Genomic DNA, 16,075 nt, shown 5'->3' on the forward strand with positions numbered 1-16,075 from the left:
TTCCAAAAATTACATATATGTTCATTATGTTTCCTCTTCTATTTTCTAACTCCTTCTACAAACATTTAGAAAAACTACTTCTTGATTTCCTATGGAACAATAAACCACATAGAATCTCGCAACGTAAACTCAAATCTCCCAAGTCGGCTGGAGGTGTTAACTTCCCTGATTTATTTCTTTATCATCAAGCCTTCTTGTTGAGACAGGGATCCGAATGGTTACATTCTTCAGATTCATGTACTAACACAATGGCCCCCAATTGGCTTCGACTTGAAATGGCCCTTCTACATCCTATTCCTACATTAAGACTTCTTGGGTCCACACATTTACAAATTAAAACTCGTAACCCTATACTTCTCACTTCCCTCCGCACACTTCAAGATCTAGACCGCTTGTTAGTTTGCCCTTGGTCTCAATCCACACTATGCCCCTTATGGAGAAACCCTAAACTCCTAATAGAGAAAAAGCCAGTATTCTGGCCATCCTGGACTACTTATCATATTTGGGATATCTCTGAACTATGTCACCCTGATGGTTCCTGGCTCACTTTTTACGAGCTTCAATATAAATCTGGCCTTCCTGACTCTTACTTCTATCAATGGTTACAATTACGTTCAGCTCTACGTAAACTTGATGGTGACCTGAAAGCTAATCGCCAACCCCCGACTTTGTTGACTCTTTCTACTCAATTCCGTAATTTGGGCCATTCAGCTTCCAAGTTCTATAACCTTCTTAAGGAACTCCGATTCCCGCTTCTTTCCTCTGTTAAAAAATCCTGGGAGGAAGATATTGACAGGACGTTGTTATTTTTAATCAATTCAGCAAGCAGTTTTCTACTTTACTACAATGAAGAAAGAGACTGTGTCTGAATTCAAGAAGGTATGGGATAGGCACTTGGGATCTCTTAGAGAGAGGAAGAGATAAGGGTTACTGCAGATGGGCAGGCTAGATGGGCCATTTGGCCTTTATTTGCCACATGTTTCTATGTCTATAATAAACTATATATTTTACAGCTCTCTAATGAATTAGAACATTCCAAGCTGCCTGAGACTCTGGTTTAGAGTTTTTAAAATTGTTAGAGGGACCTAAAATTCCTGAACATATAAAAGAAGGTCTTGAAGAGCCTACATCATTAAAAGAATTGCAAACAGCGTTGAAGTCCCTTAGAGTTGGATCCACTCCAGGTGGCGATGGTTTTACGGTGAAATTTTTTAAATCATTTCAAATTACCCTATTACCATATTTGTTAAATTTATATCAGACTCAACTAAATAAAGGTTGTATTACAGGCACTATGGCAGAATCTTTAACTATAGTTTTGCCAAAGCCAAATAAAGATCCTACTTTGGTTTCAAATTACAGGCCTATTTCCTTAATTAATGTAGAGGGCAAACTTTTGGTTTTGCGCTTAGCAAAGGCTCTCCCTTATATTATTGGTATACATCAAACTGGATTTGTTGCTCAGAGACATTCTTCTAATAATACCAGATTGGCTTTTTCAAATGTTATATTTAACAAAAGATATGAAAGATCCAGCTTTTTCTGTTTCCTTGGATGCAGAGAAGGCATTTGATCAGGTGGAATGCGCCTTCATGTATCAAGCTATGGAGCGGTTTGGTATAGGGACAGATTTTATACAGATGATTCAATCCTTGTATAGCTCCCCGACTGCTAGATTATATATTAATAATAATTTTTCGGAAAGGTTTTGTTTTCAGAGGGGGGTTAGGCAAGGATGTCCCTTGTCTCTTTTGCTTTTTGATATTGTATTAGAACCCTTGTTCTATTCAACAGACAAAGGAGATACAGGGTATTCCCTATTCAGAACGGGAATATAAGGTCTCTGCTTATGCAGATGACATTTTGTTTCATTTGAGAAACCCTGAAACAACTATTCCATGCTTGCTTGAATTAGTAGAGAAATTTGGAAAGTTCTCCGGATATAAGATTAATTGGAATAAATCTGAAGTTCTTCCACTCAGTGTACATTGTACAAAAGGTTTGTTTGACTCATTTTCCTTTATATGGAAGGAAGATGGAATAAAATACTTAGGAATTTGGATAAAAAATACACTGGAAGACACAATGAAAGTAAATGAAAAAGCTTTATTAAAGAAGGTAACAGAAATGTGTGAGCAATGGAATCCTTTACATTTATCTTGGTGGGGGAGAATCCAAACAATTAAAATGATGATACTGCCTGTGGTTTGTTACCAAATGGGTATGATACCAGTTTTTTTCAGGGGTCCTTTTATAAAAAGTTAAATAGTATTTTTACAAAATTTGTTTGGCTTGTTAAAATTTCTAGAATTGATTTAGTGTCTTTGCAAAAGTCAATTAGGGAAGGGGGGGTAAATTTTCCCAATTTTTATAGGTATCATCAAGCCTATATTTTGCGCCAAGGTATGTATTGGGTCCTCCCAGAGCCCATCATATATAATAAAATGCTAAAATTCGTGCGGTGTGCTTCTGTGGCAACATTCTAACCTCACAGCGCATGCGGGGGCTGAAGGCGCGTGACTGTGCTCTCTCCCTGTCCTCAGCGCGTCACCGCCCGCCCTCACTCACCGCTGCCTCTCACTCGCTGCCTGCCCGTGTCCTCGCCGTGTCACCTCACTTGCTGCCGCTGATCCTCTTCAGAGCAGCCTGCAATCGTGGCCGGCTTTAAAGAACCTCGCAGGCCGCTCTCCAACCTCAGTAGCACGCTCCCTCTGACGACGGGATCGCGTCAGAGGGAACGTGCTACCGAGTTGGAGAGCAGCCTGCGAGGTTCGCTAAAGCCGGCCACCACGATCGCAGGCTGCTTTGAAGAGGAGCAGGCCAGAAGACGCCGGGATGGAGGGGAGGGTAAGAAGGGGATCAATACCGGGAGCCAGGGGGAGAGGGAAAGGGGGCTGCTTTGGGGGGAGGGGTGTGCTGGGGGAGACAGAAGGGGCCATGGATAGGGAGAGGGAAAGGGGGCTGCTTTGGGGGGGAGGTGTGCTGGGGACAGCTTTGCTCTGGGAGGAAACAGAAGGGGCCATGGAGAGATAGGGAGAGGGAAATGGGGCTACTTTGGGGAGGTGTGCTGGGGACAGACAGCTTTGCTCTGGGGGGAAGACAGAAGGGGCCATGGAGAGACAGGGAGAGGGAAAGGGGGATGCTTTGGGGGGAGGGGTGTGCTGGGGGAGACAGAAGGGGCCATGGAGAGATAGGGAGAGGTGTGCTGGGGACAGACAGCTTTGCTCGGGGGGGTGGAAGACAGAAGAGGGCCATGGAGAGACAGGGAGAGGGAAAGGGGGCTGCTTTGGGGGGGAGGTGTGTCCTGGGGGCAGACAGCTTTGCTCGGGGGGGGGGGGAGGGGAGGAGACAGAAGGATACAGACAGCGGCCAAGGAGAGAGAGATAAAGAAACACAGACAGACAGACACATCTATTCTAGAACTCGTTAATGTAACGGGCTTAAAGACTAGTTGATAATATTCCAGACTGGTTGTGGTTGGAATGGCAACTCATTTTTCCTCTGCGATTAAACCATGTTCTTAGTATCAAAATGCCTAGGATATATAAAGAAAACAGACTGTTAGTTGATATATGGAAAACTTTGAGATTTGTGAATAATTTAACACCTGTTCCTATACATAAATCAAGAAATCAAACTATATGGCTTAACTCCAAGATTAAAATAGGCAGATTTAAGGTCTTCTGGAAGAATTGCGTTATGGCAAGTATAAGAACTTTGGACGATGTTATTTCTAATGGTAAACTGCTTGATTTTTCACAGTTGCAACATAAATTTGGTCTTAATAAATCACAAAGTTATAGATGGTTGCAACTGAAGCAGGCCATTCAGGCAGGGTTCCCTGAATGGAAAAATCTTAATAATCAATATAGTCTAGAGCAGTGTTTTTCAACCTTTTTTGGGCAAAGGCACACTTGTTTCATGAAAAAAATCACGAGGCACACCACCATTAGAAAATGTTAAAAAATTTAACTCTGTGCCTATATTGACTATATATAAAGTAATTCTCTTGAATAGGAATCAAATAAACACAAAGAAAGTATTTTATAATGCTGCCACCGCCAACAACACCGTTGGCGGCGGTGGCACTCAAGTGGCTAAAGAGCCGCAGTTTGCCGGCCTAGGGACAACACTGGAGGGTGGCCAGCTGTGCACCCCCTTGGGACGTAAACCCGGGGTGGGGCAGACCGCCCCCCCCACCCTGGTATGCCACTATCTGTACCTCACTCCCTCCCTATGACCAAAAATTCTCCTTTCTTCTATTCCCCGTGTACACAACCATCTCTTTCCCTCCCTTCCTCTCTCCAAAGTCCATGCCTTCTGTGTCCAAACACTCATTCCCTCCCTTCCTCTCTCCCAAGTCCATTTCTTCTGTGTCCAAAAACACATTCCCTCCCCACCTCAGCATCTCTTTCCCTCCCTCCCTCTCTCCCAAGTCCATTTCTTCTGTGTCCAAAAACGCATTCCCTCCCCCACCTCAGCATCTCTTTCCCTCCCTTCCTCTCTCCCAAGTTCATGCCTTGTGTCCAAAACGCACTCCCTCCCCCCTTTTGTGTTCCGTGTTTGCCTCCCAGCCCATCTTTGCAACTTTCTCAGCAAAACGAAACTCAAGCCGCAAGGCTTGTCTTCTGCTTCCTGCCTGCCCTGCCGCGCACAAATAGCCGAACGGAAGTATTCTCCGACGTCAGCGCTGACGTCGGAGGGCAGGCTTTGCTTAAGCCCTCCCTCCGACGTCAGCGCTGACATCGGGGAACGCTTGCGATCGGCTATATGTTAGCTGCAGGGCAGGCAGGAACAGAAGACGAGCCTCGCGGCTGGAGATGTATTGAACTCCGCGGGTCCCCCGTCCAGCTCTCTCCTGTCCACGTGGGGCGGACCGCCCCTCTCCCTAGACTGGTGGTACTGCCCTGATGGCGGCCCTGACCGTACGGCACACCAGGCAACATCTCGCGGCACACTAGTGTGCCGCGGAACAGCGGTTGAAAAACGCTGGTCTAGAGTTCTTGTGTTTTCAGGTAGACTTCCTGGGACACCAGGCCGCACAGTAGTATAAATTGATATCTGGATTTATTAATAAAAAACCAAAGACTGGTCTTAGAGACATTTGGAGCATTCAAATTACTGCATCTCAGTGGCCACGAATTTGGTCTTGGAGGATGAGTTGTACAATGTCGGCATCTATGAGGCAAACTTGTTTTTTTCTGTTACACCGAGCATTATGGACCCCTGTTCGTTTACAAAAATTAGATAGCTCTAAGTCTAATAGATGTTGCCATTGTCATCTCGAAGTGGGGACTTTAGATCATTTATTGTTCTATTGTCCATTCATTTTGGCTTTTTGGAAATCAATTTGGGGCCAAATAAATTGTTTGTTGGAAAATCCTGTGGCTCTATCCTATGATACTATATCATTTGGAATGTCAATGAGGAAGAAAAGCCAAATTTCTGCAAAGAATAATAAGCTATTACTTATTATGACAGGAGTTGCCATTCAGCAGATTACATTTAATTGGAATAGATTAAATTATAGTTTTTGGTGGAATTCATTATGTCATATATACAAGAAGGAAAGGATGTTAGCCTTGCAGAAAGGTAATTTTAATAACTTTCAGGAGGTTTGGAGGCCATTAATAGAATATTGTAATGAGTAGTTATAGGACTATCATTTTTCCCTAATAGGTATAATTGCAGAGTATGGGGGTAGGTGGGATTTCTGATTTGATATTAAATGATTAGATTAATAGGACAGAATATATGATATATGTACTACATATGAATTAGTAGGGTTGGGAGGGAGGGTTTAAATATTATGATTTAAGTTAAATTGATAGAGAATCAAGTGATATTGTATAAGTTTAAACATATTACTAACAATTGGAAAGATCATAGCAGACTTAACTTTAATTTCTGGTGGAATTCACTATGTCATTTATATAAAATGGAACGTTCAATAGCGGTACAAAATGGAAATTATAAAAATTTTATTAAAATATGGGAGCCATTAACATTGTTTTGTAATGAATAAATGCCTTTTTTTTTCTTTTGAAAATAAATCATTTAAGGAGGGATGGGATTGTACATTTGAAGAGAGGGTAAAATGAAATAAGAAGAATAATGTTGGGAGGGAGGGTGGATTATGGGTTTATATATATATACAATTGTTATTATCTTGATGGATTTATCAAGTGTTGTTTTTGAGCTTATGTATGATCTTTATTTTACACTTGTTGAATGATTAAAAAGGAATAAAGAATTTAAAAAAAAATGTTATTTTATGATACACTTGTAAGATGTAAAATGAATAAAGAATTTAAAAAAACAACAACAAATTATTGTAATAAATAGATGCCATTTTCCCCTTAATAGTACAAATGTAAGTGGGGGGGGGTAGTTTTTGGTCTTCCATTAATGGTATAAAAATAATTTATTATATGATATACGTGTTATGTATGTGAAATGATCGTAATGAAAGGGGTGGGAGGGAAGGGGATAAACTTTATTAATTTTATTATTGAAGAATATCAAGTGTTATATATACATGTTAAATTGTTGTTTTTTCTGATGCACTTGTTGTAAGTTATAAAACTGAATAAAGAATATAGAAAAAAAATAATTATAATCTTTATAATGTTTCATATGGAAGTGCCCAAATGTGACTATCTTTACATATTTGCTGCTCAAGTTTTAAAATTTCTTGATCTCTTTCTTTTTCTTAGAGGTGTAAACTATAATTTCTCCTCTCATATAGGTTTAAGGAGCATGTCATGAATAATTCTCCCAAGGATATTGTGTCCATTGAAGAGCTTTTGTGGCTGAAATCAAAGATCTTGTCTGAAACAGCCCAGGACAATGAGGAGAAAGCAGCTATTGATGCTTTGACTGCAGAGGAATTGCCCCCAGGGGTGGAGTTTCCAGAAGAAGATAGTATGGTATGTGACAGCCTTAATCATATACACTCATTGCCTGCATTTTGATAGGACACATATAGTATTAGTAAAAACCATTGTGGGAGAGAGATCCAGATTTGAAAAAAAAAAAAACAGTTTACCAAGGAGGAAAGAACCCTAAACAAACCAGATGGGAAGAAACTGGGTAAAAAGCCTTGCATGAGGGGTGGGTCTCAAATGACAGTCAAATGGGAAGGAAGGAGGTCCACCGATGTGAACCAGATGGCAAGGAATAAAGATAGGACTTATGTAGAGGAGAATCCCTGATGATAGTTGGGTAAGTAAGGGCAAGAGAGATCTCACTGAGGTGGAAAGGTCTTTGAGTTGGATGGAGAAGAATGATAAAGGGGGTTTCCTAGTGGGAGAAAGCTCTCTAATTGAGAGTTTGGTGAGGACTTGAGATATGCCTCAGCTGGTGTTAGAGAATTTATTATAAATATATAGATCATGTATATTTGATTTTAGGATTCAGTATCATGAAACCCTCCTCTACCCCCATCCACTCCCTTTTTTTATATCTTTTGCTTTATTTGCTTTAGCTGGAGAAGCATGCAGACAAGATGCGTGAGTTAATCATTGCTATAAGGGAGCAAATTTACACTCAGAATGAGATGGAAGTGAGCAAGCGCTGGAGCTTTGAGGAAGGGGTGAGTAGGAGCAGCTGCAATGGAGGGGTGGCAAGAGGCCTCAGTATTGGTTGAAGTCACTTGCATATCCTCAAAATGTAGAGCTGCAATTAAACCATGTACTCCAGGGGTGACAGAACTGGTTAGCAGTGGCTGCCTGACTTTACTTGCTGTTTGGCAGGATAGGGCGGGAAGATTACCCCTTAAGCCCCCATTCTAATTCCTTGTGCGACTATGTTTTCCATTCCAGATCAAAAGGCCCTACTTCCATGTCAAGCCCCTGGAGCGAATCCAACTAAAGAACTGGCACGATTACTTGAACTTTGAGATGGGCAATGGATCCCATGAGCGCTGCATTGTGCTCTTTGAACGCTGTGTCATAGCTTGTGCGCTCTATGAGGAGTTCTGGGTGAAGGTGAGATGGCAGTGTGGACAACTCAAAGCATGTTCCTATGTCTTTTTAAAAGCTAAAGGGAAGAATGCCTTTTAATTTTTTTTTCTTTATAAATTTTACTTTCTTATACAATACCTGAAAACTATTGAAGTGGTAGATAGTCAGGTAAAATAGGTAAGAACATAACATAAGAATTGCCACTGCTGAGTCAGACCAGTGGTCCATCATGCCCAGCAGTCCGCTCACGCGGCGGCCCTCTGGTCTAAGACCAGCACCCTAACTGAGACTAGCCCTACCAGCGCACATTCTTGTTCAACAGAAACTTGTCTAACTTTGTCTTGAATCCTTGGAGGGTGTTTTCCCCTATAACAGCCTCTGGAAGGGCGTTCCAGTTTTCTACCACTCTCTGGGTGAAGAAGAACTTCCTTACGTTTGTACGGAATTTATCCCCTTTTGATTTTAGAGAATGCCCTCTCGTTCTCTCTACCTTGGAGAGGGTGAACAACCTGTCTTTATCTACTAAGTCTATTCCCTTCATTATCTTGAATGTTTCGATCATGTCCCCTCTCAGTCTCCTCTTTTCTAGTATTTCCTGAGTAGTTAAGTGATCCAGCGTTTAAATTTAATGTGACTTCACCTCCAGCTTTAAATCTAGCTGTTTTGTCGGTTCCCTGACGCATCAACGAAATGTGGCACGTCGGAACCAGTCACTACTTTCAAAGCTAAGTTTACTCCTTAAAAATACTAAACCTTTGAAATGATAGTATCAGCATAGCTGTTTAAGCTAGCACTCAATTTATTGAAAAAGTTCATACTTCAGAGTGAGTTCATTTTGAATACTGCAATGATTGGGTGGTGAGGCGGAGAAATCAGCCTTCATGTCTCTGAGCAGAGTTCGAAGAAAAGATTTGTAAACAAATTATTATTTTTGAATTCACATTTGTCTGATTGTCCTGCAGTGACTTTTTTAAGAATCACTGATATTTCTTTAGTCACTCTGCAATACCAATGTAGTAGTTGAATTTATTACCCCTGCAATTTTTTTGTGACTTAAACCCAAAAATCAAGCAGCTGGCTGGCTAAGCCTGGGCACTATCAAATGAAAATCCTTATGAGCTGTTGAGTTGCATCCACACTGAACTAATTTTCCCCTTTTTCTTTCTCCATTGTTGTATATAGTACACCAGATACTTGGAGAATCACACCATGATTGGGACCCGGAATGTCTACCAGCGAGCCTGCGGATACCACTTGCCCAGAAACCCGAATCTGCATCTGCTGTGGGCAGCCTTTGAGGAAAAGCAAGGTAGAGAGAGACTTTTACATGGGGCCAGACCTCCTGAAGTCCTTCCGCTCTTGCAAGCTGGCAGTAGGGCACAGGGATGTGTTCTGTCTGACATGGCTGTTCACAAACCTGAGTCCTTTCTTGGCTGTCCCTTCTTGATTCTTATTCCTGAATCTCCTTACTTGCTTTTTATTTTTTCAGATTCACAAATATGACCCTCCTATCTTGGCTAGCGTCCTTATTTTAAGTTTTTCTCTTCTATCAGATAACACAAACTAGTCCCCTGATAAGACATAGGGAGATGGTAAAATGAACAAAAGTTCCCTTGATCATAAGAACAGTGGCAAAACTTAATACTTGGCTTCTATAAGATCTGATCGTGCCCTCTGCAACATGGATCAGCTCATTTCTGATCCTTAGAGACAGATGTAATTCCTTCTATGTCTTGCTGATCTTGAAAGATAATTTACTAGGTGTGATCTTGCTTGTCACACATTACCTGGGGTATTTGTAATGTAATAAGACCTCCTTGCAAAAATGGACTGACAGGGCACTGGGGCTGCCAGTTGTATCCTTAAACATTAGTACACAAGGGCTGAATTTTCCAGTTTCCTTTTTCATAACAGAAACATTCTAGTTGTTGGTCAGTGACTATTGCCCTCATGTAACTGATATTTATGAGGTTTTTTTTTTTTTTTATTCCTATCACCACCTCACTACATCAATTTATTAGAAAGAGATTTTGTACTGCTGTCAGCAACCTTTCAGCAGAACGTCCTCTAACCCTAATGACAGCTTCCACTAGCGGTTTAATTTTCTGTGGCTAAAATACTTTTATTCCATTTTTTAAATTTATTGGACTTCATAATAAATTCAGGATGTTCCATGTAAAAGAGAAAAAAAATCGATTAACTTGTAATTTCATTACTGTCTGTATCCGTGATGGTGCCCTATTCCCCTTCAGTCTTCACAGGCATAAAGCGGAAATTAAATACTATGGGAAAATGCTACTAAGCAGTTATAACATAGTGTGGTAAGTTTTTTTCAAGCAAAGCCTTGCAAAAAAATAAAAGCCGTTAGATTGTCGAAATACGGCACTAAATTCAGTGACAGGTCCTTGAAAATGTTTACCCAGACCCTGCCTGTCACCCTGTTTTTTCCCCTGCCCCCATCCCCTACACCTCCCATATTTCCTCTCCTGCAGGTGACATTGAGGAATCTCGCCGTGTGCTGGAAGCCTTTGAGCAGGTAGTGCCAGGTTTAGTGATGGTGCGCCTTCGCCGGGTAGGCCTGGAACTACGACAGTGTGAGCTTCAGGCTGCTGAAGCCCTTCTGCAGGAAGCAATACGGAATAGCCAAGGAACACCATTGGCCACTTTCTATACTCTAAAGCTAGCCCGGCAGGTGTTGAAGGTGCAGAAAAATCTCATCAAGGCTCGGAAGATCCTTCTGGAAGCACTGGAAAAGGAACCGGTAAGAACATTGAAGAGGTGGGATATGGGAGAAGTAAGGAAAAGTATATGTCTAAATTTCTTTTTGGCAAAGAAGTCATTTCATTGCAACAGGTGCTATATTCTGTTGTTTTATTTTACTGCAAATGTTGATGATTTCTGTAGTATCTAATGTGGTTGACACTGTGTGTCATAAGAACGTAAGAATAGACAATCCAGGTCACAAATACTTGGCAAATAGCCAAATAGTAGCAACATTCCATGCTACCAATCCCAGGGTAAGCAGCAGCTTTCCCCATGTCTTTCTCGATAGCAGACTATGGACGTTTCCTCCAGGAACTTGCCAAATTTTTTTTTTTTTTTTTTTTAAACCAGCTATTTTAACCGTTGGTACCACATCCTTTGGCAACATGTTCCAGAGCTTAACTATTATCTGAGTAAAAAAATATTTCCTTCTATTGGTTTTAAAAGTATTTCCCTGTAACTTTGATGTCCCCTAGTCTTTCTAATTTTTGATGGAGTAAAATAATCGATCTATATCACTCAGGATTTTGTAGACATCAATCATGTCTTCCCCCAACCATCTTTTTTCCGAGCTTAAGAGCCCTAACCTTTTATTATCCCAGGACAAGCAGGCAGCATATTCTTAACGTATGGGTGACGTCACCGACGGAGCCCCAGTACGGACATTTTTCACTAGAAAGTTCTAGTTGGCCGCACCGCGCATGCGCGAGTGCCTTCCCGCCCGACGGAGGAGTGCGTGGTCCCCAGTTTCTTCGTTTCCGCAGAGCGAAGAAGACGCATGTGGTTTCAACGGCCGTTGAAAACTTCCTTTTTGCCTTCCCGCTCGCGTTATTTTCTTGTTTTTTCTCTTTTTCCCTTCGGGTTTCTTTTCCGTTCTAAATTGTAAAAAAAAAAAAAAACCTTTGTTTTTTTCCTTTATTTTTCAGGCCAGCCCCGGCGGGGCCTGTTGCCATCATACAAGCCTCCGGCTTTGATTTTGCGGAGGCCGTGTTTCCCTTCATGCCCCCTCAACCGGGCTTTAAGAAGTGCCAGCGGTGTGCACGCCCGATCTCTCTCACTGACCCACACAATTGGTGCCTACAGTGTTTGGGTCCAGAGCATCGAGCTGACACCTGCACCCACTGTGCCACTCTTAAGAAACGCACCTTAAAAAATCGGCAGATCCAGCAGAACATCCTTTATCCCAGGACAAGCAGGCAGCATATTCCCACACATGGGTGACGTCACCGACGGAGCCCCGCAGCGGACAGCCTCGAAAGCAAACTTGCTTGAAGATCTCGAACTTTCGAGCACTGCACCGCGCCTGCGCGCGTGCCTTCCCGCCCGAACTAGGGGGCGCATCTCCTGAGAGGATCCTCAGTTCGTTTATTTCCGCGGAGGCAAGAAGACACGTTCTCTTTCTCTGCAGCAATTGCCTTCTCATCACCGCGGCTGTTTCTTTCTTAAAGTCGGTCGCTGTGCTTGTTTTTTATTCCTTTCTTTTTCTTTTCATAAAAAAAAAATAAAAAAAATATATTGTTTTTCTTTTTTTGTTCGGCCGTCGAGCTTTGGGCCTAGGCCTAGGCTCCTTCGTTCGACACGGACTTTATTTTTTCCATGTCCCGGCCTCTTACCGGGTTTAAACGTTGTCGACAGTGTAATCGGGTGATTTCTGTCACCGATCCCCACTGCCGTTGTTTACAGTGCCTGGGTTCTTCTCATTCTCCAGAAGATTGTCATCGCTGCTTCACCCTTACTCCATGGGCCTTTCGACGACGTTGTGCTCAATTTTTTCAACTTTTCAGCATGGAGCAATCTTCGGATCCGGCCTCGACCATAGCGGCTGCTCCGGTCTCGAAGGCTTCGACTCCGACGACCTCGACACCTGTGGTCTCGAAGGCCTCGACCCAGACTCCGGCTGGAGTTTCGGTCTCGAAGGCCTCGACCTATTCTGCCTCGGTTGCCTCGAAGACGACGCCATCCACGAAGTCTTCTACGGGGGGTAAGTCTCCGAGTTCCCTTTCAGGTGCCGTATCCAAGAAGCCACCAGAGTCCTCGGCACGTCCACCTTCGAAGCGTACCTCCAAGATAAGGGAATACTCACCTTCGAGGTCGCCCTCTTCGGAGCGTACTGCTGCACCTACGAGGTCAGAATCTTCTGTCTCGGTGCCGATGCTAGAGGACATGTTGAAATCTATACTCACAACTCAGATTTCCTCCTTGGTAGCTCAATTGGTCCCGTCCTCGACCTTGCCTCGGACTGATCAGCCTGTCACTCAACCAGAGCTTCCAGTCTCCCGAGGCCGATCCCGGACACCGAAGAACATTTCTTCATCAGAGTCTTCTCCGGGCTCACCTCCTCCGAAGCATCGATCGAAGCATTCAAGACCTGTTCCTTCTAAGCTTCGGAGGGAGTCTTCGAATTTGGATACCGAGGCTTCTTTACCTTGTTCTTCGAAGTCAAAGTCGAAGCATGGATCTCGACGAGCCTCGACTCGAAGCCCTTCTCGATCCAGAACACCGTCGAAGCCAGTCCGTCGAGACAGTCCTACACATACCTCGACTCATTCTGTAACACGTACACCTGCTACTTCTCCTTCCAGGAGTTTGAAAAGAAAGCATTCTCTTACTCCAACTCACAGTGCAGCTTCTTCGGTCACTCTGCGTCTGGAATCAGACCTTTCACCATATTCTAGAGAGGCTTCTCCATCCTACTCAGTTCAACATAAATCTCGCAGTGGTTCTCCTGAGGAAACATCTGATCCAAAATCAATTTCTTTTGCCAAATTTATCTTTGACATGGGCCAAGCTCTCAAGATAGACCTTCATTCAGACTCAAAATATACTCCTGAATACTTAGCGGATATGGAGCTTCCCCATCCTCCAAAAGAGTCACTCAGATTACCTATGACTCCTGTTCTACAGCAGACCTTCACTCGCAATATGGAAACTCCTTATTCTATCACTGCTATCCCATCCAAATTAGAATCTCGTTATAGAACGGTCCCCTGTAAAGGATATGAAAAGTCTCAACTTTCTCATCAATCTCTAGTTGTAGAATCATCATTGAAGAAAGCACATCCCTCCAAAATCTATGCTTCGGTTCCTCCTGGTAGGGAAGGCCGTACCATGGATAAGTTTGGACGTCGTTTATACCAGAACTCTATGATGGCAAATAGAGTTCTTAATTATAATTACATATTTACGTCCTACTTCAACCATTTTTTAAAGATTTTATCTTCATTTTACCCGGACATCTCTACCAATCGCCTATCAGAATTTAAAAATATCCTTAAGACTCTTTCTCAGTTGAGACTTTTCATGCTACAAGCTTCCTATGATGCCTTTGAACTCTCGTCTAGAGTGTCGGCATTTGCAGTAGCCATGCGTAGATTAGCATGGTTACGGATAGTGGACATGGATCCTAACCTTCAGGATAGATTGGCTAATCTTCCTTGTCAAGGAAATGAATTATTCGATGACTCTATTGAGGCAGCTACAAAGCGTCTTTCAGAACATGAGCGCTCTTTTGCTTCCCTCATTCGTCCAAAACCTAAACCTGTACCAACTAGAGGTTTCAAACAAACTCCACGTCGCTATCCGCAGAAAACAACTCCTGCTTTTTCTAGACCTCCTGCTCGTCGGCCTCCTCCACAACAAAGGCAACAAAAATCTCAGACTCCTGCTGCCACCAAGCCTGCTCAGTCTTTTTGACAATCTCGACCTGAGCATTCAAATTTCTCTGTTTCCAAATTCTCCCCTCCCCATAGGAGGTCGCCTGTCCACTTTTTATCACCAATGGGAGCTCATTACTTCAGACCTCTGGGTACTTACCATCATACGAGAGGGATACTCTCTTCGACTCCTTCAGGCACCTCCAGATCGCCATCCAAGAGAGTGTCTTTCAAATCAGTCGCATTTTCCCCTTCTTCTTCAAGAAGCTCGAGCTCTTCTTCTCCTGCGAGCAGTGGAGGAAGTTCCTCTTCCACAAAGGAACTTGGGATTTTATTCCCGTTATTTTCTAGTTCCCAAAAAGACGGGGGATTTGCGACCGATTTTGGATCTCAGAGCTCTCAACAAATATCTAGTCAAAGAGAAATTTCGAATGCTCACTCTGCCAACTCTATATTCCTTGATGGATCAAGGGGATTGGATGTGCTCTCTCGATCTCAAAGAGGCCTATACTCATATCCCTATTCATCCAGACTTTCGCAAGTATCTCAGATTCCAGGTAGGAAATCTTCATCTTCAGTACAGAGTTCTCCCCTTCGGACTGGCTTCTTCTCCCAGAGTTTTCACCAAATGCCTAGTGGTTGTAGCTGCAGCTCTTCGCAACCAAGGTCTTCAAGTATTTCCATACCTAGACGACTGGCTCATCAAGGCTCCCTCTTTTTCAGGGGTTATTGCAGCGACCCAACAGACTATTCTTTTTCTGCAAAGTTTGGGATTTCACATCAATTTTCCCAAATCTCAGCTGACTCCTTCTCAGTCCCTCCAGTTCATAGGAGCTATACTGGACACTATCAATCTGAGAGCATATCTTCCACAACCACGTCAGGATGCACTCCTTCAACTGTTCCACCAATTCTGCCAACTTTCCTCTGTTCCAGCAAGGAAAATGATGGTTCTGCTTGGTCACATGGCTTCTACAGTTCATGTGGTTCCCTTTGCCAGACTTCACCTTCGCATTCCTCAATGGACACTGGCATCTCAATGGCAACAATCAGTGGATCCACCAACTCGACTAATTTCCATCACGCCTTCATTAAAGAAGTCTCTCCACTGGTGGATGCTCTCTTTGAATCTTTCAAGAGGTTTACTGTTTTATCCTCTTCCTCATCAGAAGGTCCTCACAACCGACTCGTCAATGTATGCATGGGGAGCTCATGTGGACGGTCTTTGCACTCAAGGGCTCTGGACCCAAGCGGACCGGCGGTGTCCTATAAATCTGTTGGAACTCAGAGCGATATTCTATGCTCTCAAAGCTTTTCAGCATCTACTTCACGACATGGTGATTCTAGTACGTACCGACAACCAAGTAGCCATGTATTATGTCAACAAACAGGGAGGGACGGGATCTCACTCCCTCTGTCAAGAGGCTCTGAAATTGTGGCAATGGGCGATTCTTCACAACATCTTCCTCAGAGCGGTTTATATTCAGGGTCAACAAAATTGTTTGGCGGACAAATTGAGTCGTCTTCTACAACCTCACGAATGGACAATCAATTCTCCTACTCTTCGCCAAATTTTTGCTCGATGGGGGACTCCACAGATAGATCTGTTTGCGTCACCTCTCAACTTCAAACTGCCTCAATTTTGCTCTCGCATCCATACTCCTCAGCGTCTCGAAGCGGATGCGTTTCTACTGG

General features: G+C 43.1%; 1 protein-coding gene across 2 annotated transcripts in view; it reads left to right on the forward strand.

Moving 5' to 3' along the window:
* LOC117366031 (mucin-17-like) overlaps positions 1-16,075 on the forward strand; it is a 164,668-nt gene that overhangs the window by 101,491 nt on the left and 47,102 nt on the right. Inside the window, exons 6-11 of one of the 2 annotated variants that reach the window (XM_033957063.1) lie at positions 6,749-6,929; positions 7,487-7,594; positions 7,824-7,988; positions 9,147-9,273; positions 10,217-10,285; positions 10,457-10,598. In XM_033957063.1, coding sequence (XP_033812954.1) covers positions 6,749-6,929; positions 7,487-7,594; positions 7,824-7,988; positions 9,147-9,273; positions 10,217-10,266 — 631 coding nt within the window. In that variant the 3' untranslated portion in view covers positions 10,267-10,285; positions 10,457-10,598. Of the gene's footprint in view, positions 1-6,748; positions 6,930-7,486; positions 7,595-7,823; positions 7,989-9,146; positions 9,274-10,216; positions 10,286-10,456; positions 10,726-16,075 lie in introns of those variants that run through there. The other variant, XM_033957062.1, reaches the window with a different exon arrangement.

This window comes from Geotrypetes seraphini, chromosome 8, assembly GCF_902459505.1.
Source record: "Geotrypetes seraphini chromosome 8, aGeoSer1.1, whole genome shotgun sequence".
In the NCBI taxonomy this organism is placed as follows: domain Eukaryota; kingdom Metazoa; phylum Chordata; class Amphibia; order Gymnophiona; family Dermophiidae; genus Geotrypetes; species Geotrypetes seraphini.